General features: G+C 45.5%; 1 protein-coding gene across 2 annotated transcripts in view; it reads left to right on the top strand.

Annotated features, from left to right (window-relative positions):
- Positions 1-24,530, top strand: part of kirrel3a (kirre like nephrin family adhesion molecule 3a) — a 261,823-nt gene that overhangs the window by 199,602 nt on the left and 37,691 nt on the right. For both annotated transcript variants that reach the window (XM_029699881.1, XM_029699880.1), the window contains exon 6: positions 11,685-11,790. In XM_029699881.1, coding sequence (XP_029555741.1) covers positions 11,685-11,790 — 106 coding nt within the window. The remainder of the gene's footprint in view (positions 1-11,684; positions 11,791-24,530) is intronic.

Raw genomic sequence — 24,530 nt, 5'->3', positions numbered from 1 at the left:
GCTCCTACCCCAGCCTCGGACGCGTCCACCTCCACTATGAATGGCAAAGAGGGGTCCGGATGCGCTAGGACAGGTGCATTGGTAAACAGAACCTTCAGACGATGAAAGGCTCTGTCCGCCTCTGCTGACCATCGTAGCCGCACCGGCCCCCCCTTCATCAGTGAGGTAATGGGAGCTGCTACCTGGCCAAAACCCCGGATAAACCTCCGATAATAATTAGCGAACCCCAAGAACCGCTGCACCTCCTTCACAGTGGCTGGGGTTGGCCAATTACGCACAGCCGTTACGCGGTCACACTCCACCTCCACCCCCGAGGTGGAAATGCGATATCCTAGAAATGAGACGGCTCTTTTGAAGAACTCACATTTCTCAGCCTTGACGTATAGGTTATGCTCCAGCAGCCGCCCAAGCACTTTACGCACCAGGGACACATGCTCGGCGCGTGTGGCGGAGCAGATCAGGATGTCATCGATGTACACCACCACACCCTGCCCGAGCATGTCCCTAAGGACTTCGTCTACAAAGGATTGGAAGACGGCGGGAGCATTCTTTAACCCATACGGCATGACGAGGTACTCATAATGGCCAGATGTGGTACTAAATGCGGTTTTCCACTCGTCTCCCTCTCGGATACGCACCAAGTTATACGCACTCCTGAGATCCAATTTCGTGAAGAAGCGCGCCCCGTGAAATGACTCCACTGCCGTAGCAATGAGAGGTAGCGGGTAACTGAAACCCACTGTGATAGCATTTAGACCTCTATAGTCAATGCACGGGCGCAGACCTCCCTCCTTTTTCTTCACGAAAAAGAAGCTCGAGGAGACGGGGGATTTAGAGGGCCGAATGTATCCCTGTCTCAAGGACTCAGTGACGTATGTATCCATAGCCACTGTTTCCTCCTGAGACAGAGGATACACGTGACTCCTAGGAAGAACCGCGTCAGCCTGGAGGTTTATCGCACAATCTCCCTGTCGATGGGGGGGTAATTGAGTCGCCTTCGTCTTACTGAAGGCGATAGCCAAATCGGCATACTCTGAGGGAATGTGCACGGTGGAGACTTGGTCTGGACTCTCCACCGTAGTCGCACCGATGGAAACTCCTATGCACCTACCTGAGCACTCCCTCGACCACCCCGTAAGAGCCCTCTGTCTCCACGAAATCTGGGGGTTGTGAGTGGCTAGCCAGGGGATTCCCAGTACCACCGGAAACGCTGGGGAGTCAATGATGAACAGGCTGAGACGCTCCACATGACCCCCCCACGTCTGCATAACCAGTGGCACTGTGACCTCCCCTACTTGGCCTGACCCTAGCGGTCGACTATCTAGGGCGTGCACGGGGAAGGGGTGGTCCAGCTGAACCAGGGGGATCCCTAACCTCTTCGCTAACCCATGGTCCATAAAACTCCCAGCTGCACCTGAATCGACTAGCGCCTTATACTGGAAGTGAGGGGAAAAATTAGGGAAACAAACGGAGGTGTACAAGTGATCGACAGGGGGCTCTGGGTGTGGCTGGTGCGGACTCACCTGGGGGGCCGAAGCGGTGCTCTGCCTGCCCTCCGAACTCCCGGAGGGACCTCTCCAGCACCGGTCCACAGTGTGTCCTCTGTGTCCACATCGGGTGCAAGAGAGACCCCTCCCTCCGGTCCTCCTCGGTGCAGCCCCCCCTATCTCCATGGGCTGTGGAGCGGGAGGACTGGTAGGCGGAACGAACAGGCCCCGACTGGAACGTCCCCGGGCAGCTAGCAGGTTGTCCAATCTGATGGACAAATCCACCAGTTGGTCCAGAGTGGAGGTGTTGTCCCTACATGCCAGCTCCCGGCGGACGTCCTCGCGAAGGCTACACCTATAGTGGTCTATCAGGGCCCGCTCGTTCCACCCCGATCCAGCGGCGAGAGTCCGGAATTCCAATGCGAAATCCTGAGCGGTCCTCGTCTCCTGCCTCAAATGGAATAGTAGCTCACCCGCCGCCCTGCCCTCCGGGGGATGATCGAAAACCGCCCGGAAGCGGCGGGTGAACTCCGGGTAGTCACCCCGGGCCGAGTCTGGACCTTCCCAGACCGCATTGGCCCATTCCAGGGCTCGACCCGTGAGACACGAGACGAGGACGCTCACCCTCTCTTCGTCGGAGGGAGGGGGGCGGACGGTCGCCAGGTACAGTTCCAGTTGGAGCAAGAACCCCTTGCACCCAGCGGCCGTTCCATCGAACTCCCTGGGCGGTGAAATCCGGATCCCGCCGGCACCCGCTTCTGTGGGTGTGGATATGTGCGTAGGGTGAGGGACCGGAGCTGGTCTGGCTGGGGAGGCACCTCTCTCCCAGCTCTCCAACCGGGCCAACACCTGATCCATGGCCGAGCCTAGGCGGTGGAGGAGGCCGGCATGTTGGGAGACCTGCTCAGCCATGGATGGCGCTTCTGCTCCTGCTGACTCCATAGGTTTAGGTGCGGGATTCTGTCAGATGATTCTAGGAGTGGTGGTTGGAGTCAGGCGCAGAGAGCAGAGGTAAAGTATACAGTCTTTATTTTCTCCGGCAACAAACTGGTCACGCCAAAACAGAAGGGCGCGTAATAATAATGACCAACCCAACACAGGGCAAAACGGTCCGAAGAGAGAAAATAAGACGTCAGCCAGCACAAAACACCAAAACACAAAAACATCCAAAATACAACTAGCGAAGCAACTACATTCACAGGCCCACCATCCTGAGTGGACAACAAACAATCCCGCACAAAAATCCCAACTGAAAACACACATTAAATAAGTCCCCACTAATGACATACACAAAACAGGTGCGGAACAGACAGACAAACTAAACGAAACTGAAACAACGATCGGTGGCAGCTAATAGGCCGGCGACGACGACCGGCGAGCGCCGCCCGACCGAGGAGGGGCGCCACTTTCGTTGGATCCTGTGACAGCCTCCCCCTTTTTCCTCCAAACATAACGATGGTAATTATGGCAAAACACTTCTATTTTTGTTTCATCAGAACAGAGGACATTTCTCCAAAAAGTACGATCTTTGTCCCCATGGGCAGTTGCAAACCGTAGTCTGGCTTTTTTATGGTGGTTTTGGAGCAGTGGCTTCTTCCTTGCTGAGCGTCCTTTCAGGTTATGTCAATATAGGACTCGTTTTACTGTGGATATAGATACTTTTGTACCTGTTTCCTCCAGCATCTTCACAAGGTCCTTTGCTGTTGTTCTGGGATTGATTTGCACTTTTCGCACCAAAGTACGTTCATCTCTAGGAGACAGAACGTGTCTCCTTCCTGGGTGGTATGACAGCTGCGTGGTCCCATGGTGTTTATACTTGTGTACTATTGTTTGTACAGATGAACGTGGTACCTTCAGGCGTTTGGAAATTGCTCCGAAGGATGAACCAGACTTGTGGAGATCTACAAATAGCTGATTTCTTTTGATTCTCTGATGTCAAGCAAAGAGACACTGAGTTTGAAGGTAGGCCTGTCACGACTCCTGCCGAGGGTGACTCCTCTCCCTGTTCGGGTGGCGCTCGTCGTCACCGGCCTACTAGCTGCCACCGATCCCTTTTCCCTTTTCTGTTGTCACTGCAAGCGTGACAAGGCCTTGAAATACACCCACAGGTACATCTCTAATTGACTCAAATGATGTCAATTAGCCTATCAGAAGCTTCTAAAGCCATGACATAATTTTCTGGTATTTCCCAAGCTGTTTAAAGGCACAGTCAACTTATTGTATGTAAACTTCTGACCCATTTTGATACAGTGAATTATAAGTGAAATAATCTGTCTGTAAACAATTGTTGGAGAAATGACTTGTGTTATGCACAAAGTAGATGTCCTAACCGACTTGCCAAAACAGTAGTTTGTTAACAAGAAATTTGTGGAGTGGTTGAAAAATGAGTTTTAATGACTCCAACCTAAGTGTATGTAAACTTCCGACTTCGACTGTATATTATGAGATTATTGTGGATAAGACCGATATTATTTTTATTTGTCAAACGGCAGCCAACCATCGATCATGGTTAAAAAAATATAGATATATTTTTTAAACATGTCACCAGTATTTTTTGGAAAGAAGCATCATAACCTGCCTGTGAAGTTCGTCATAACTTATTCTGTTGCCTATTAAACTGCATGCTTGCCCAACGAGTCGGAGTGGGAGGACCACACAACATGTCATCGTGTGACTCCAAATTTACTTCGTTATGATGGTTATTATATCAATATTTGCGCATAAAGTCGTTTCCACCGTAATTTCTCGCATAATTTATTGTCGTTCGGCATTTATAAAATTGTACCACCAATTCATGTTTCCATCAGCTCGGTCATGGCTCTTTTCATGCGTCAGGTAATTCATCTGCATGAAATGGTTGGAGTGAAACGTGGTTAGTGATATTATAGCTTTCATGACAAATTAATTAAGTAATTGTCAGTCATTGACAGAATTTTTTAGGGGGCTCTAATGCTGATTTAGATCCCTTGCCACCCTTCCCACCATTGGAATGACTGCCCTTGGATTGAATATTGTATTCTGCAGCTAAGCATTTATGAATTTGCATCTGGTCCCATACACAAAAGACCCTCCAGGATATTATTTATAAAGACACGAAGACCCCTCTCCCAGTCATTCTCATTATACAGTTCCCCACCTCTCCCTCTTTTCAAACTGTGTGTTAGCCTTCGTAAGGTGCGTGGACTCACTTTAATTTGTTTTGTCATTCCAGTCCATCCTTCTTTGTTCACTATCTAATTTGCAAACTCTGCAGGTGTGTTTCAAAGAAAATATGAATCCCGCAACATCAAGCATTATGAATAGAACATCTGTCCGACGTGCAAACGTGTTTCCTGATTGTAAGGCATCTGACTGTTAATAAGAAATACGGCCTTCAGGTATCTGCTGTTTTGAATGTAGAACCTAGATTCAAGACGGTTGGAACTGACAGACTGAGGTATACTATATGGACTGACTTTGAAAAGCACAGGCTCTTGATTTCCATGAGAACGACATGCACAGAAACAAAAAAAACGGAGAATTCGGCAACTACGCCTTGCAAACGCATTAGTAATTTGCAGGCCATTTTTGTTTAACATAGTTATGTTTTGAAGTGTCTAAGTTGTAATTATTATCTGTGTTGTTGTTTTGTCTGCTGTTGCTCCTGAAAAGTAGCTTATACTCCCAAACATTTCTGTCAAACCTTTTCTCTTTGAAAGATAAAAATGTTGTTTTACCATTGCCAGTCTGCTGTCTATTATGGTTGAGCTACACGTAATTGGAAAGCAGTAAATAGAAACAGCCACGGTAACAATAATTGCATACCCCAGTTGTCCCTGTTACTGAGCTCCTCAACAATGTTTGGTAAAAAAAAGAGTGCCACTTCTTTCAACAAAGTAGGCCCCATCAATCCATCAGCAATGAGGAAGAAACAGAAACACAATGATCTGGACCAGGCGTCCTCCAACTGTTGAAGAAGATATCTGGAGCTAACAACATGGGAAAGAGCAGCCATTCAAGAAAGCAAACAAGAGATGTTCCAGACTTTGAAGCGTATGTCCAATGGCTTGTCAGCCTGTTTCTTTGGCCAACCTCCATTTACTGCCATTTCCTCGGCTAATGAGAGTGTTGAGTCGACAACTTCAACTCCCACCCATTTGTAAGATGGTTCCTCACTGCTCATACATCGTCAAAGTTGACTTTGGAATGGAACAGGGGCAGGTGATACTGTATTTGTATTTATTATGGATCCCCATTAGCTGCTGCTTTCGCAGCAGCTACACTTCCTGGGTCCAGCAAAATTAAGGCAGTTTATACAATTTTAAAAACATTACAATACATTCACAGAATTCACAACACACTGTGTGCCCTCAGGCCCCTACTCCACCACTACCACATATCTACAGTACTAAATCCATGTGTATGTATAGTGCATATGTTATCGTGTGTGTGTGTGTGTGTGTGTGTGTGTGTGTGTGTGTGTGTGTGTGTGTGTGTGTGTGTGTGTGTGTGTGTGTGTGTGTGTGTGTGTGTGTGTGTGTGTGTGGTGTCTGTGTGTCTGTGCCAAGGTTTGTGTTGCTTCACAGTCCCCGCTGTTCCATAAGGTGTTTTTTATCTGGTTTTTTTATCTAATTGTACTGCTTGAGTCAGTTATTTGATGTGGAATAGAGTTCCCTGTAGTCATGGCTCTATGTAGTACTGTGTGCCTCCCATAGTTTGTTCTGGACTTGGGGACTGTGAAGAGACCTCTTGTGGCATGTCTTGTGGGGTATGCATGGGTGTCAGAGCTGTGTGCCAGTAGTTTAGACAGACCAATCGGTGCATTCAACATGTCAATACCTCTCATAAATAAAAGCAGTAATGAAGTGAATCTCTCCTCCACTTTCAGCCAGGAGAGATTGACATGCATATTATTAATATTAGCTCTCTGTGTACCTCCAAGGGCCAGCCGTGCTGCCCTGTTCTGAGCCAACTGCAATTTTCCTAAGTCCTTTTTTGTGGCACCTGACCACATGACTGAACAGTAGTCAAGGTGCGACAAAACTAGGGCCTGTAAGACCTGCCTTGTTGATAGTGTTGTTAAGAAGGCAGAGAATCGCTTTATTATAGACAGACTTCTCCCCATCTAAGCTACTACTGCATCAATATGTTTTTACCATGACAGTTTACAATCTAGGGTTACTCCAAGCAGTTTAGTCATCTCAACTTGCTCAATTTCCACAGTATTTATTACAAGATTTAGTTAAGGTTAAGGATTTAGTGAGTGTTTTGTTCCAAATACAATGCTTTTAGTTTTAGAAATATTTAGGGCTAACTTATTCCTTGCCACCCACTCTGAAACTAACTGCAGCTCTTTGTTGAGTGTTGCAGTCATTTCAGTCGCTGTAGTAGCTGACGTGTATAGTGTTGAGTCATCCGCATTAGAATCAAACCACACTCTGGCTTTACTCAAAGTCAGTGGCATGTCGTTAGTAAAAATTGAAAAAAAGCAAGGGGCCTAAACAGCTACCCTGTGGAATTCCTGATTCTAACTGGATTACATTTGAGAGGCTTCCATTAAAGAACACCCTCTGTGTTCTGTTAGACAAGTAACTCTTTTTCCACATTATAGCAGGGGGTGTAATCCCATAATACATACGTTTTTCCAGCAGCAGACAATGATCAATAATGTCAAAAGCTGCACTGAAGTCTAACAAGACAGCCACCACAATCATTTCATCATCACTTTCTCTCAGCCAATCATCAGTCATTTATGTAAGTGCTGTAAGCATGCTGAAATTCTGTTGTCAGTTTGATTAGTGTGAAATAGCATTGTATCTGGTCAAACACCATTTTTTCCAGAAGTTTATTAACCTGTTTGGGGTAGGGGGCAGTATTGAGAATTTTGGAAAAAATATGTTCCCATTTTTAACGGCCTCCTACACCAACTCAGAAGCTAGAATATGCATATTATTGTTCAGGTTTGGATAGAAAACACTCTGAATTTTCTAAAACTGTTTGAATGGTGTCTGTGAGTATAACAGAACTCCTATGGCAGGCAAAAACCTGACAAGGCTTCAAGCAGGAAGTACCCTGTCTGACAAGGAGTCGTGCGTCTTACCTCTTTTTATTGAAAAGTAAGGATCTTAGCTGTAACGTGACAATTCCCAGGGCTCCAATAGGCTCTCAGAGCCCGCGAAATAACTGAAGGTTTACGAGGGAACCTCAGGTTGAAATATATTATCGCCTTTTGTAAGTGGATGCTCGGAGGACCTTTCAATGATGCGCGTGCATGAGTCGCTTCTGAGGAGAAATTTTATTCGGCTGTTTAGGCTCAATGCATACTCCCGGTCGGAATATTAACACTTCTCTATGACATAAATGGCATAAAAATTGGTTTTAAACAGCGGTTGACATGCTTCGAAGTACGGTAATGGAATATTTAGACATTTTTGACACGCCAATGCGCCATGCGCGACACCGCGAAAAAGCATTCTAGAACTCACGAACAAAACGTCGCTGTTGGAACATAACGATGGATTATTTGGGACCAAACCAACATTTGTTATTGAAGTAGAAGTCCTGGCAGTGTATTCTGATGAAGAACAAGCAAGGTAAGAACATCTTTCTTATAGGAAATGTGATTTTGGTGGATGCTGACCTGGGTGGGTATCTAAATAGCTAGCCCTGTAATGCCGGGCTATGTACTTACATTATTGCAAAATGTGCTTCATCCGAAAAGCTATTTTAAAATCGGACATATCGAGTGCATAGAGGGGTAATGTATCTATAATTCTTAAAATAATTGTTATGCTTTTTGTGAACGTTTATCGTGAGTAATTTAGCAAACTGTTAGTAAATTCACCGGAAGTTTGCGGTGGTTATGCTTTTTCTGAACGTCACATGCTAATGTAAAAAGCTGGTTTTTGATATAAATATGAACTTGATTGAACAGACATGCATGTATTGTATAACACAATGTCCTAGGTGTGTCATCTGATGAAGATTATAAAAGGTTAGTGCTGCATTTAGCTGTGGTTTGGGTTTATGTGACATGATATGCTAGCTTGAAAAATGGCTGTGTGATTATTTCTGGCTGGGTACTCTGCTGACATAATCTAATGTTTTGCTTTTGTTGTAAAGCCTTTTTGAAATCGGACAGTGGGGTTAGATTAACGAGATTCTTGTCTTTAAATAGCTGTGAAATAGTCATATGTTTGAGAAATTGAAGTTATAGCATTTCTAACGATTCAAAAATCGCGCCACTGGATTTCAGTGGCTGTTACGTAGGTGGGACGAGTTCGTCCCACATGTACTAGAGAGGTTAAGGGTTGATAACTGGCTAATTGGTCGGCTATGAGGTGTGTTGTGTGAGGTGTGTTATAGAAATAGGAAAATAATGCTGTTGCAGTGTTGCACCATGGCAATCATTTATTGAAGGGATGCGTGAATGCAGTCACAATCGCTAAATTCGGCACCCTTTATCTGACTTTACATTGAAGTTTCCACTTTCAAGGCAGACAAAATTAAATTCTTAATTTAAAAAACCCTTGCTCTTTCTAATCTCCACAAATTATTCTATCCATGCCACTTGGCAGCAACACATATTTTGATACATGTTTGTATAAAGCTTCTGTGAGAGCTTGGCGGAGGTCAGAAGTAGCAATAGGACTGAAGTGATCAGCAACTGAATGCCCCATCTTCTCTCGCACGATTAAACTATGGCAGCTGAACTGAACTGGCCCCAGCTGAGAGCCTAGGCCCTAGGGGAACACCCCAAGGGCTCCTCCTGTGTCTCCTGGCCCCTCAGGCGGTGGTGGTACTCTAAGAAGTAAAGTTCAGCTGAGAGCCCACAAAGGAAACTCCAGTAGGATAACTCTTGTGCCATAATAAGGTCTATAGTAACACTCATCAAAGTGTGGCATCTTGGGATCCCTTAGTTAGCCTACACTGTACTTTTATCAGTGTAGCTACAGCTCTCACTCCAATAACATGCCTGACCTGCCCACTGTGGTCATGGGAAATGCAATCGATGCCCCTGCGCTCGGACAGAAATATATATGGGTGAACAAGGAAATGCCTTTGATGCTACCCTTACGAAAAAAAGATTGCAGTCAGAGTGCAGTATAACTGCAGTACAGTGCAGTATAACTGCAGTTATATTGCAGTATAACGGCATTATACTGCAAATACTGCATCCAAAATAACACAGATTTTCTTTCTACAGTAATTCTGCAGTGTAACTGCAGTTACTGCATCCAAAATACCACAGTCTACTGCAGGTACTGCACTTTTACTGCAGTTTTAAAACTGCAATCTTTTTTTGTAACGGTACTGAACTTCTGTAGCTAGCACACTGTGCTCATGAAAGGGTTTTTGGATGAAAAAACTCCCCCTGATTTATTTTCCTAATATAAAAGTGTTTCTTCAATATATAGTGAGGAGTTTAAGACTTAACCTGAGGATGTTCATTTTTCAGTGGCTGCTTTATATTTCGAAAGGTTATCTGGATTATTTATTTTTCCACAGAGCTGGGAGTAAATTGTTAATCTTTGACCTGTAATATTAGAGCAAAGCTTCCCACAAGGCCTTTATAGGGGAGGAACGAACATCCCCTTTAACCTTACGGGGAAGTAATGACTATCCCCTTTAATCCATCTCTCCAGTAAATTAAAGTTGATTAAAGTTATTATCAATAATTCACTGGCGAGATTTGCTGAATGAAAAACACATTAAACTACACAAATAGATTTTCATAATCTCCCCTTGGCCAAAGGGAACGGAAGTACGTTTTTTTTACTCAAGGATGCACTTTCTAAACCTTTTCCTGATAAGTCACAATCAAGGCGACACAAGGCAAAGTGGAGGGGAGTTCCATTAGTTTCTATCAGAGATCTGCGGTGCTTTTTAAGAAAATCACAGAGAGGGGTTTTGGAGGTAGCAGCGCAGAAGGGCCCCATCGTTGTACACATCTAAAGCACTTTAAGAGTTACAGAGTGAGAGAGAGTTTGATGGTTCCTGGCCCCAGCTATCCTTCTCTGGCGTGGTCTTGGCTAGTGCCAGGGGTAATTGGGATACAGTCGTATTAGCGCATAGTCCCACCATGTTTCATACGTTTCGGCTGACTATTTCGCTGTGTGATTTGCTTTAAAAACAGCCCGAGAAAAGCAGAGGTACAGTATCTCACAGCGCTTGTGAGCACATTCGGCGCATTCGTCTCAAAACTGTTGTTTGATTAATTTATTTAATTTACGTGTTTGTTACTTTTATCCGGAGCTGTCCTTAATCACAGATATTCTATCAAAAGTTGAGTAAATTGCTAATGTACCAATTAGCAAGCGAACCGAGGCTCAAATTCATCTTAATGGGAAATATCAGCCATTACAGAGGAGAGTAATTAACAAGCTCTTTCCGCTATGTTTGTTCTTTGCTTTGTTTTGTTCTTTTATCTCCAATGGAAATTTTACTGAGTGAATCTTTAATTAACCGGTTTAAGCACTGCCATGTGAAAATGTCTTACGGGGGTCAGGATAGCATCAAACCCCAACCACAGCATCAATATTTATACAGTTGTTTACAGCCTGCTGCTTGCACTCACACACAACTCCCTTTGATTGGGGTCACATGCACACGCACGTGAATACTCACACACGCACACGCACGTGCATACTGACACACACGCACGCACGCACGCACTCACACGCACTCACACGCACACACACACACACACACACACACACACACACACACACACACACACACACACACACACACACACACACACACACACACAATAGCCTATACCCCCCCAACACACACACACACACCCAAACAACAAGCACACACACACACACACACACACACACTCCACTTACGCTATTAGAGGACTCAATCTGGTTTTACAGACACTAAACCATTTTACCATTTCAATTAACCACATGCAGGTTCGAAAAATATGTTGTAATCCACTATTTGCGCAAATTCTGCATTGTGACTTTAAATTAATTGTGGCCTAGATTCTGTCATCACATCCAGTGTTGGTTATCCCTTCCTCTCTCCCAGTCCAGGGTTCATTAGGCACCGGAATGGAAGAAAAGGGATTACCTGAACTCTTTTTTTGTCGTCTGTTGCTAAATGTTTTGAAGCCCTAATGAACATGACCCAGGCACAGCTGTCCTAATATGGACTCTGTACTCTGGTGTTGGTTTATAGACTGACCCTCTGTTCTTGCCCATGTAGACCTGCCTCTTGTCAACCTGTCTGTGGAGCCCCAGCCCATACTGGAGGGCAACCTAGTGAAGTTTCACTGCTCTGCCAAGGCTAACCCACCCGTCATCCATTACAGGTAAGATAGTACACCTGCACACACATAAACACACATTCACATATGCAAAAGCATTACATCTGCACCTATTTTCTTCTCTGATTTAAGTCTTTAATTTGGGTGACCCAAAATCTCCATTATTTGATGTGCTTATGATGTGTTCAGTAGGCCTGTATCCACATTAATAGTCTATCTACATTCCTCTCATGCTTATGCATACAGGCTGCATAATGATTGTCATAGTCTCTATTTCCAAGTTCTGCATCTCTATTGGGGTATAACACAGGAAGCATCCCCATATGTTTCACATTGTCGTAGGCAGTCCAGGGTGGGACAGGTGGTTAGTCGGCGTAAAAAAGTGTGTCAAATGTACCCAGAGGTCACCTTAGACCGTAACTCCCTGCCAGCAGCTGGCATCTCATTGATAATAGATGGGCGGGGGTCCCTGAGACTGTGGCACACATCACTGCCATCTGCCTATGCCAGTGCAGGGGCGAGCACCAACTGCATTAAGTTGGCACAGAGGGGGCACAGAGTGAACCACAACACACAAGGGTTTCCTGTGGTTTGTACCCACATCCTCTAGCCAGTGGGTGAGGAGGTCCAGAGAGAGAGAGAGAGAGAGAGAGAAAGAAGGGGAGAGAGAAGGGAAGAGAGGGGGAGAGAGAGAATAAGAGGAGGAGAGAGAATAAGAGGGGAGAGAGAGAGAGAGAATGAGAGGGGTAGAGAGAGAGAGAATGAGGGGAGAGAGAGAATGAGAGGGGTGATAGAGATAGAGAGGGGAATGGAAGAGGGGGGGAGAGGGAATGAGTAGGGGGAGAGAGAGAGGGAGTGGAGAGATGGGGAGAGAGAGAGAGAGAGAGAGAATAAGAGGGGAGAGAAAGAGAGGAGAGAGAGAGAGAAACGGGGGAGGGAGAGAGAGAGAGAGACGGGGAGGGAGCGAGAGGGGAGAGAGAGTGGGGGGAGAGAGAGAGGGAGAGAGAGTGGGGGAGAGAGAGAAAGGGGGAGAGAGAGTGGAAGGAGACAGAGAGGGAGGTGACTCGGTTCAGTAGTCTCTTTGAGGATGGTTAGCCTCTGCCCAGAAAATACACTAAAAATCCAGCTACTGGGAAAGTCCACACAATGTTTCTTATAGGTTTAGGGATAATATCGTATGATATTAGTATGATTGCTACCATTTATTTGCCTTATATCTCTAAGTGGTTTGGGTTTGGGATATCCCTGCTCCTGGAACATTAATTGTCATGACAGTATACAATAATAGTTGCATACAATAACTACAAGCTGTCATGAACAACAGAGAGCTTTGACGTGCCATCATCCAGCATATTGCGCTGCAATAAGCAAGTTAGCAACTACAGTAATACTCCAGAAACTACCATTCACCCCTTATTGGTTCCGATATTGCGAAAGGGGACAATCCCCCATATAATTGACAGTAATAGAAAAATGAGTTGTTTATTATTCTGTGTGGCACCCCTCCAGGGAATTGCACACTGGTGTTTGAATTTGATTAGACAAGCTTCTCTATTTTAGCATGAAAACAAGAGTAGGGCTACATGCCTCAGTAAATATCAAAGGCCTGCATATGATTTGGCATTAGCGGCGGTTGGACATTAAACGGAACAAAAATGTTTATGCGAAACAACAGTGGAACATCCCTTTGATGTGAAATAGGCCTGGCTGGAGCGATTTTGCCACCTCAACAACAATGCTTTGTGGCTAATAATACAGGTTGACGGGGTGATCTGGCTCATTAGTGGGGGTTGTGAATATGTGCACTTTGTTGTATACCATACAGGGTTGGGGTCAATTCCATTTCAATTCCAGTCAACAATCTACACAAAAACCTATGTAATGTCAAAGTGAAAGATTTTAATTTAAAAAAAGAATAATAAAACATTCACAAATCAAATATAGTTGTTCAAAATTTTGGGGTCACTTAGAAATGTCCTTGTTTTTGAAAGAAAAGCGATTTTTTGTCCATTAAAATAACATCAAATTGATCAGCAATACAGTGTAGACATTATTCATGTTTTAAATGACTATTGTAGCTGGAAAAGGCAGATTTTTAAAGAAATATCTACATAGGCATACAGAGGCCCATTATCAGCAACCATCACTCCTGTGTTCCAATTGCACGTTGTGTTAGCTATTCCAAGTGTATCATTTTAAAAGGCTAATTGATAATTAGAAATCCCTTTTGCAATTATTTTAGCACAGCTGAAAACTGTCGTCCTGATTAAAGAAGCAATAAAACTGGCCTTCTTTAGACTTGTTTAGTATCTGGAGCATCAGCATTTGTGGGTTTGATTACAGGCTCTAAATGGCCAGAAACAAAGAACTTTCTTCTGAAACTCATCAGTCTATTCTTGTTCTGAGAAATGAAGGCTATTCCCATGCGAGAAATTGCCAAGAAACTGAAGATCTCGTACAACAGCGTGTACTACTCCCTTCACAGAACAGAGCAAACTGGCTCTAACCAGAATAGAAAGAGGAGTGGGAGGCCCCAGTGCACAACTGAGCAAGAGGACAAGTACATTAGAGTGTCTAGTTTGAGAAACAGATGCCTCACAAATCCTCAACTGGCAGCTTAATTAAATAGTACCCGCAAAACACGAGTCTGAACGTCAACAGTGAAGAGGCGACTCCGGGATGCTGAACGTTTGGGCAGAGTTGCAAAGAAAAAGACATATCTCAGAATGGCCAATAAAAATAAAATATTAAGATGGGCAAAGTAACACAGACACTGGACAGAAGAAGATTGGAAAAAAGTGTTATGGACAGACAAATCTACGTTTCAGGTGTTCGGATCATTGTATATTTCGTCATTGTATATTTGCCATTGTTCAGTTTTTTTCAGTGTGTCACACACTAAGGTTCTTTGTGGCACCTTTTTAAGATGAAAATGATAACATCCGCATACCATACCAAAAATTGGGAGATTCGTACAGGGTAAAAGCGATCTTGAAGAAGGAAGGCTATGCCATACCCTGTGGACAGCGCTTAATTGGAGCCAATTTCCTCCTACAACAGGACAATGACCCAAAGCACAGCTCCAAACTATGCAATAACTATTTAGGGAAGAAGCAGCCAGCTGGTATTCTGTCTATAACGGAGTGGCCAGCACAATTACCGGATCTCAACCCTATTGAGCTTTTGTGGGAGCAGCTTGACCGTATGGTACGTAAGAAGTGCCCATCAAGCCATTCCAACTTGTGGGAGGTGCTACAGGAAGCATGGGGTGAAATCTCTTCAGATTACCTCAACAAATTGACAACTAGAATGCCAAAAGTCTGCAAGGCTGTAATTGCTGAAAATTAAGGATTCTTTGATGAAAGCAAAGTTTGAAGGGCACATTTATTATTAAAATTTTAAAAAAGGCGGGCGACTCTGGCGGCTCCGGACAGGCGGGCGACTCTGACGGCTCCGGACAGGCGGGCGACTCTGGCGGCTCCGGACAGGCGGGCGACTCTGGCGGCTCCGGACAGGCGGGCGACTCTGGCGGCTCCGGACAGGCGGGCGGCTCTGGCGGCTCCGGACAGGCGGGCGGGCGGCTCTGGCGGCTCCGGACAGGCGGACGGCTCCGGACTGGCGGGCGGCTCTGGCGGCTCCGGACTGGCGGGCAGCTCTGGTGGCTCCGGACTGGCTCTGGGCGCAGGCACAGGACTCACCAGGCTGGGGAGACATGCAGGAGGCCTGGCTCTGGGTGCAGGCACAGGACTCACCAGGCTGGGGAGACATGCAGGAGGCCTGGCTCTAGGAGCAGGCACAGGACTCACCAGGCTGGGAAGACATGCAGGAGGCCTGGTTCTGGGCGCAGGCACAGGCACAGGATTCACCAGGCTGGGGAGACATGCAGGAGGCCTGGCTCTGGGTGCAGGCACAGGACTCACCAGGCTGGGAAGACATACAGGAGGCCTGGCTCTGGGCGCAGGCACAGGACTCACCAGGCTGGGGAGACATGCAGGAGGCCTGGCTCTGGGCGCAGGCACAGGACTCACCAGGCTGGGGAGAAATGCAGGAGGCCTGGCTCTAGGAGCAGGCACAGGACTCACCAGGCTGGGAAGACATGCAGGAGGCCTGGTTCTGGGCGCAGGCACAGGATTCACCAAGCTGGGGAGACATGCAGGAGGCCTGGCTCTAGGAGCAGGCACAGGACTCACCAGGCTGGGAAGACATGCAGGAGGCCTGGTTCTGGGCGCAGGCACACGATTCACCAGTCTGGGGTGACATGCAGGAGGCCTGGCTCTGGGTGCAGGCACAGGACTCACCAGGCTGGAAAGACATGCAGGAGGATTGGCTCTGGGCGCAGGCACAGGACTCACCAGGCTGGGGAGACATGCAGGAGGCCTGGCTCTGGGCGCAGGCACAGGACTCACCAGGCTGGGAAGACATGCAGGAGGCCTGGCTCTGGGCGCAGGCACAGGACTCACCAGGCTGGGAAGACATGCAGGAGGCCTGGTTCTGGGCGCAGGCACAGGATAGACCGGGTCCTGAAGACGCACTGGAGGTCTAGAGCGCACGGCCTGCACAACCCGTCCTGGCTCGATGCCCACTATAGCATGGCACTTGCGGGAGGCTGGGATGTAGCGCACCGGGCTATGAGCGCGCACTGGAGACACCGTGCGCTCTACCGCATAACACGGTGCCCGACCAGTACCACGCCGCTTCCGGTAAGCACGGGGAGTTGGCTCAGGTCTAACGCCTGACTCCCCCAATCTCCCCATGCGCCCCCCCAAAAATATTTTGGGGGCTGCCTCTTCACCTCCACCTGCTTCCCCGGCAGGTTGTTGCAATGGTCAAATAGCTGTTCCCAAGTCCAGTCTATTCCTTCCCTCCAATTCCTCCAGCGACCAGGATGCCATCACCTCCCGAGCACGCTGCTTCATCCACTCCTGGTGCTGCTCCCCTCCACGCTGCTTGGTCCGTTTTTGGTGGGTAGATCTGTAACGGCCGTCGTTGAAGAGAGAAGGGGACCAAAGCGCAGCATGGTGAGTGTTCATATTAATGTTTTAATAATAAGAAACACTTCAAAACAAACAAGAAAATGAACGACAGCCAACAGTTCTGTCAGGTCACAAAATACTAAACTGAAAACATCTACCCACAAAACCCAAAGGAAAAACAGGCTGCCTAAGTATGACTCCCCATCAGCAACAACGATGTACAGCTGTTCCTGATTGGGAGCCATACCCGGCCGAAACAAAGCAATCCCAAACATAGAACCACAGACATAGAATGCCCACCCAAATCACACCCTGACTAAACCTAAATAGAGACATAAAACATCTCTCTCAGGTCAGGGCGTGACAATTACAGACCATTTCGAATCCCACCGTTCCTTCTCCGCTATGCAATCTGGTTTCAGAGTTGGTCACGGGTGCACCTCAGCTACGCTCAAGGTCCTAAATGATATCAGAACTGCCATCGATAAGAGCCATTACTGTGCAGCCGTATACCTGGCTAAGGCTTTCGACTCTGTCAATCACAACATTCTTATTGGCAGACTCAACAGCCTTGGTTTCTCAAATGATTGCCTCGCCTGGTTCACCAACTACTACTCTGATAGAATTCAGAGTGTCAAATCGGAGGGCCTGTTGTCCGGACCTCTGGCAATCTCTATGGGGGTGCCACAGGATTCAATTCTCGAGCCGACTCTCTTCGCTGTATACATCAATGACGTTGCTCTTGCTGCTGGTGATTCTTTGATTCACCTCTACGCAGACAACACCATTCTGTATACCTCTGGCCCTTCTTTGGACACTGTTAACTAACCTCCAGACGAGCTTCAATGGAACACAACTCTCCTTCCATGGCCTCTAACTGCTCTTAAATGCAAGTAAAACGAAATGCATACTCTTCAACCAATCGCTGCCCGCACCTGCCCGCCCGTCTAACATCACTACTCTGGACGGTTCTGACTTAGAATATGTGGACAACTACAAATACCTAGGTGTCTGGTTAGACTGTAAACTCTCCTTCCAGACTCACATTAAACATCTCCAATCCAAAAATAAATCTAGAATCGGCTTCCTATTTTGCAACAAAGCATCCTTCACTCATGCTGCCAAACATACCCTCGTAAAACTGACCATTCTACTGATCCTCGACTTCGGCGATGTCATTTACAAAATAGCCTCCAACACTCTACTCAACAAATTGGATGCAGTCTATCACAGTGTCATCCGTTTTATCACCAAGGCCCCATATTCTACCCACCACTGCGACCTGTACACTCTCGTTGGCTGGCCCTCGCTTCATACTTGTCGCCAAACCCACTGGCTCCAGGTCATCTACAAGTCTCTGCTAGGTAAAGCTCCCCCTTATCTCAGCTCACTGGTCACCATAGCAGCACCCACCCGTAACACGCGCTCCAGCAGGTACATCTCACTGTTCACCCCCAAAGCCAATTCTTCCTTTGGCAGCCTCTCCTTCCTGTTCTCTGCTGCCAATGACTGGAACAAACTGCAAAAATCACTAAAGCTGGAGACTCTTACTTCCCTCACTAGCTTTAAGCACCAGCTGTCAGAGCAGCTCACTGATCACTGCACCTGTACATAGCTCATCTGTAAATAGCCCATCCAAATACCTCATCCCCATACTGTATTTATTTATTTATCTTGCTCCTTTGCACCCCAGTATCTCTACTTGCACATTCATCTTCTGCACATTCTACCATTCCAGTGTTTAATTGCTGAATTGTAATTACTTTGCCACCATGGCCTTTTTATTGCCTTACCTCTCTTATCCTCCCTCATTTGCACATGCTGTATATAGATTTATCTCCTGTATTATTGATTGTATGTTTGTTTATTCCATGTATATCTCTGTGCTGTTGTATGTGTCGAACTGCTTTGCTTTATCTTGGTCAGGTCGCAGTTGCAAATGAGAACTTGTTCTCTACTACCCTACCTGGTTAAATAAAGGTGAAATAAAATAAAATAAAAAATAAAAAGGTTTTCATGGAAAACAAGGACATTTCTAAGTGTCCCCAAACTTTTGAGAGGTAGTGGAAGTATTCAGCCCCTTCGTTTAGGAAAGCCTAAATTAGTTCAGGAGTAACATTTGGCTAAACAAATCACATAATAATATACATGGACTCACTTTATAAGAAATAACAGGGGTTGACGTGATTTTTTAAGGACTAGCCCTTCCTCTGTCCCCCATACATACAACAACTGTAAGGTCCCTCAGTCAAGTATTGAATTCAATACAAGCACAGATTCAACTACAAAGACCAGGGAGCTTTTCGAAAGCCTCATAAAGAGGGAGAGTAATTGGTAAATGGTAACAATAGCAAATCAGACATTGAATATCTCTTTAAGCATGGTCAAGTTAATAATTATGCTGTGGATTATGTATTAAACCACCCAGACACATCAAAGTGTCACGGATCCCTCCGGAACGGTCATTACGCACTTCTGGTCCCTATTCCCATTTGATTAGTAATTGTATAAGTGTGCCCTTTGTTCACCATTGTCCTGGCGATTATTGTTACAATGTCCGTTGGTGTGTGTGAGTACCTGTGCTGTGTGTTTTGGGCTTTCGTGCCCTTGTTGATTGCGCAGATGATTACGGGTCTCATTCCGTGTGTTAATCATCGTGCACGTGTGTTATTTATTCAAGGTACTCTTCGCTCTTTTGTTTGGGTTTCAACTCTGTGTTTTTGTTCCTGCACCTGTCTCCCGAGTCTCTTCATGCCAACATGGCACAAAGATATAGTTGTCCTTCTGAACTGAGCTGCAGAACAGGAATGAAACTGCTCAGGGACGTAACCATAAGGTCAATGGTGATTATAAAACAGCTACAGAGTTCAATGGTTGTGATGGGAGAAAACTGAGGATGGATCAACAATATTGTAGTGACTCCACAATAATGACCTAAATGACAAGGTGAACAGAAGAATACAAATATACAGAAAATATCCATCTTGTATGCAACAAGGCACTAAAGTAATTCTGCAAAAAACATGGTAAAGGAATACACTTTTTAACACAAATACTTATGGTTGGGGCAAATCCCACACAACAAAACACATCCGTCAGTAACTGCCTCCTTATTTTCAAGCATGTTGGTGGCTGCATCATTGTATGGGTATGCTTGACATCGGCAATGACTGGGGAGTTATTCAGGATAAAAATAAACGGGATGGAGCTAAGCACAGGCAAAATCCTAGAGGAAAATCTGCATCAGTCTGCATTACACCAGAGACTGGGGGAGGAATTCACCTTTCAGCAGGTCAATAACCTGCAACACAAGGCCAAATCTACACTGGGGTTGCTTACCAAGAAGACATTGAATGTTCCTGAGTGGCCAAGTTACAGTTTTTACTTAAATCTTCTTGAAAATGTGTGGCAAGACTTTAAAATGGCTGTTTAGCCATGATCCCCAACATCTTGACCGAGCTTGACGAATTTTTAAAAGAATAATAGGCAAATATTGCACAATCCATGTGTGGAAATCTCTTAGAGACTTTCCCAAAGAAGATACAGCTATAATCGATGCCTAGGGTTTTTCAAATATGTCATTGACTCAGAGAACTGAAGACTTATGCAATGACTATATTTTAGTTATTACATGTTTATTCATCTTTAAAACATTTTATAATTTTTCTGGATTATTGACAAAAAATTACAATTATATCAAAATTGTACCAAAATAGAATGTGAAGAAATCCAAGGTGTCTGTATGCTTTTGCAAGGCACTGTAAATTAGGAAAATGTGTAATTGTAATTAGAATTAGGTTTACTTTCTGAATTGACTGGAATTGCAATTTAAATGGAATTGACCCAAACCCTGGTACCATACTGCATGTGATTGAACATTTGCCATTGTTGTATTCCCCACAAATGGTAGCGGTGTCATTGTAAACTCAGCAAAAAAAGAAACGTCCTCTCACTGTCAACTGCGTTTATTTTCAGCAAACTTAACATGTGTAAATATTTGTATGAACATAACAAGATTCAATAACTGAGACATATACTGAACAAGTTCCACAGACATGTGATTTACAGAAATTGAATAATGTGTCCCTGAACAAAGGGGGGAGGGTCAAAATTAAAAGTAACAGTCAGTATCTGGTGTGCCCACCAGCTGCATTAAGTACTGCAGTGCATCTCCTCCTCATGGACTGCACCAGATTTGCAGTTCTTGATGTGAGATGTTACCCCACTCTTCCACCAAGGCACCTGCAAATTTCCGGACATTTCAGACATATTCCTCACCCTCCGAACTAACAGGTCCCAGAGGTGCTCAATGGGATTGAGATCTGGGCTCTTCGCTGGCCATGGCAGAACACTGACATTCCTGTCTTGCAGGAAATCACGCACAGAACGAGCAGTATAGCTGGTGGCATTGTCATGCTGGATTGTCATGTCAGGATGAGCCTGCAGGAAGGGTAACATGTGAGGGAGGAAGATGTCTTCCCTGCAAAGCACAGCTTTGAGATTGCCTGCAATGACAACAAGCTCAGTCCGATGATGCTGTGACACACAGCGCCACAGACCATGACAGACCCCCACCTCCAAATCAATCCCACTCCAGAGTACAGGCCTCGGTGTAACGCTCATTCCTTCGACGATAAACGCAAATCCGACCATCAACCCTGGTGAGACAAAACCGCAACTCGTCAGTGAAGATAACTTTTTGCCAGTCCTGTCTGTCCAGCAACGGTGGGTTTGTGCCCATAGGCGACGTTGTTGCCAATGATGTCTGGTGAGGACCTGCCTTACAACATGCCTACAAGCCCTCAGTCCAGCCTCTCTCAGCCTATTGTGGACAGTCTGAGCACTGATGGAGGTATTGTGCGTTCTGGCGTAACTCGGGCAGTTGTTGTTGCCATCCTGTACCTGTCCCGCAGGTGTGATGTTCGGATGTACCGTGTACAGGTGTTGTACTGTGCAGGTGTTGTTACATGTGGTGTGCCACTGCGAGAACGATCAGCTGTCCATCCTGTCTCCCTGTAGCGCTGTCTTAGGCGTCTCATAGTACTGACATTGCAATTTATTGCCCTGGCCACATCTGCAGTCCCAATTCCTCCTTGCAGCATGCCTAAGGCACGTTCACACAGATGAGCAGGGACCCTGGGCATCGTTCTGGTGTTTTTCAGAGTCAGTAAAAAGGCCTCTTTAGTGTCCTAAGTTTTCATAACTGTGATCTTAATTGTCTACCGTCTGTAAGCTGTTGGTGTCTTAACAACCTTTCCATAGGTGCATGTTCATTCATTGTTTATTGTTCATTGAACAAGCATGGGAAACAGTGTTTAAACCCTTTACAATGAAGATCTGTGAAGTTATTTGGATTTTTTCCAATTGTCTTTGAAAGACAGGGTCCTGAAAAAGGGACGTTTCTTTTTTTCTGAGTTTATATTTGCCATTGTTCCTTTTTTTTGTGTCACACACTTAGGTTCTTTGTGGCACCTTTTTAAGTTTAAAATGATAACATCTGAATACCATAACATGATTGTTCAGTATTTTGCAATTTAATGTTAGATGGTTCCTCACACTGAATGTAGTCTATAGACCAGGATAAACTGTAATCCATGGTTTCGTTAGTTTTAAACTGTCACTACAAATAGTAGCTAACTTAGCCACCACTAGGTAAAAATCAATGATAGTGGCAAAGGTACTGCAATGCTGAACTTCCCCTTGAAGATAGGATGTAGTAAGAGAAATCTATCCATGTGACTTAACAAGCCTTTGATGGATGGTCATGATACAGAAGAAATTGTGACCTGAGTCAAGACAATCCTAGCCCCATAAGTCGAAAACAATAGGTCTCTGGTTAAAAGTAATGAGCTAAATAGGAAATATGGTTCCATTTGGGACGCAGCCCTCCTTTCTACTCTTCCTCTGTTCTCTCTTTAAAGCTGCATAAGGACAAGCTCGTTTCTCACTGCCTTTTTAATGCTCTCTTAGCTGATGCGTGGCTATTGATCACCTGAGAGCTGCTCTTTTCCGTGTGAAATGAGGAGAGTTTCTCAGAGGCCTCAGAGCTCAGAGCAGGATGCTGTCGATGCTGTGAGGTTGCGCCTGGAATCTGGATGAAGGGAATGATGAGGGAAGTGTCTCTTATCTCAGATGCTCCAGACCTCCTTCTCTTCCTCATTTTACTCAGAGGAAGTAGGATGTTTAGGACACTTGGAGAGATGGGTTGGACTCCAGACCTAATGGTTTGGAGATGAATATCTAATCTGTTGTCATGGTAATAATATATGGTAATCAGGGTTGTGTCCATAATGGCACCCTATTCCCTATATAGTGCACTATGTTTGACTAGAGCCATATGGGCCCTAGTCAAAGTAGTGCACTACCAAGGGAATAGGGTGCCATTTGAGACACAGCCCAGGTGGTCTTTCATTCAAGCTCAATTAGTAGAGGGGGAAGAGAAAATGTAATACAGGCCATCTGATTGAACGATAGAGTGGTGACAGCACAGGGGTGTGCGTTCAGAGCCAATCTGCCCACAAGTCAGACAAAAGGGGGACAGGTGGCTGCCGTGCAACAATTAATTTCAACTGCCTTGTTGTGCCTCCTAGTCCTACCTCTGCCAGGCAGACAGCAAGCTGAAGGGGCGAGATCGAGAGAGAGGGAGGTCTGGCAGCTAACTCCATGAGCAACTGTTTGTTTCTCATAAAGCTGCCGAGAGAGCATGAGTGAGTGAGTGAGTGAGTGAGTGAGTGAGTGAGTGAGTGAGTGAGTGAGTGAGTGAGTGAGTGAGTGAGTGAGTGAGTGAGTGAGTGAGTGAGTGAGTGAGTGAGGGAGGGAGGGAGGGAGGGAGGGAGGATCTGGCAGCTAACTCTATTAGCAACTGTTTGTTTATCATAAAGCTGCCGAGTTTGGCAGCGATGGGGAGAGAGGCGAATTAGTTGGTTTTGCTTGCAAATAAAGTATGCTTCTTATCTACATGGGGGGTTCTGGTGTTGGTGTCACTGCTGCTGCTGCTGGGGTTTTTTCTCTGTTTTCCTCATTTGTGACTACTGAGGTGTCTGATGAGAAAGACTCAATTGCACAGATTTAGCTTGACGGCTATTTGATGTGAACATGTGGGTGATGTGAACACAAACTCTATCCGTGTATATGGACATGAACTTGTTTCATTGTTTATTTTTTTGTTGCTCTGGGAGGAGTGTGTATGTGTGTGTGTGTGTGTGTGTGTGTGTGTGTGTGTGTGTGTGTGTGTGTGTGTGTGTGTGTGTGTGTGTGTGTGTGTGTGTGCGTGTGCGTGTGTGTGTGCATGTGAGCGTGCCACCCTGCATTCGAAATTGACAGCGGAAGATCATAGACAACATGAACAGAGCTTCAATAACTGTAAAAAGCTGAATGGATTCGTTTGTGCATAGTTATGTTCAAAGCGGTGCTAATATACTATCGTTCTTGAATAATTCAGAAGTGACTGGGAAAAGGATAAGAATCAGACATGTAGCACTGTTCTGTTCTGACATTCACAGGCTTGAGAGAGACCAGAAAGAAAGGTTACATTTGAATTTAGAAGGGATGTTGAAAAAACGTTAACAGCAGACAGCATCAACCTTTTGGAATTCGTCCTTGCCATCATCAAGCTGTGTTTTTCGAGTGCCATTGTAAGGGAGTGAAATATTTACAGATTTTCAGGAGATTTGGTTTACTTGATCTCCTTCAATGCTGTCACTTTCCACTGTGTCTTTGTGATGAAATGTCTTTGGCAAAATGGAAGACTGTCGTAGGGCATCTGGGGTCTGGTTTGTACGAAATGCATTGCTTCTGTGGCTTCGTCCAAAA

Source organism: Salmo trutta, chromosome 19 (genome assembly GCF_901001165.1).
Source record: "Salmo trutta chromosome 19, fSalTru1.1, whole genome shotgun sequence".
Classification (NCBI taxonomy): Eukaryota; Metazoa; Chordata; class Actinopteri; order Salmoniformes; family Salmonidae; genus Salmo; species Salmo trutta.
Note: the sequence above shows the minus strand (reverse complement) of the source record. Positions and strands in the feature narration are given on the sequence as shown.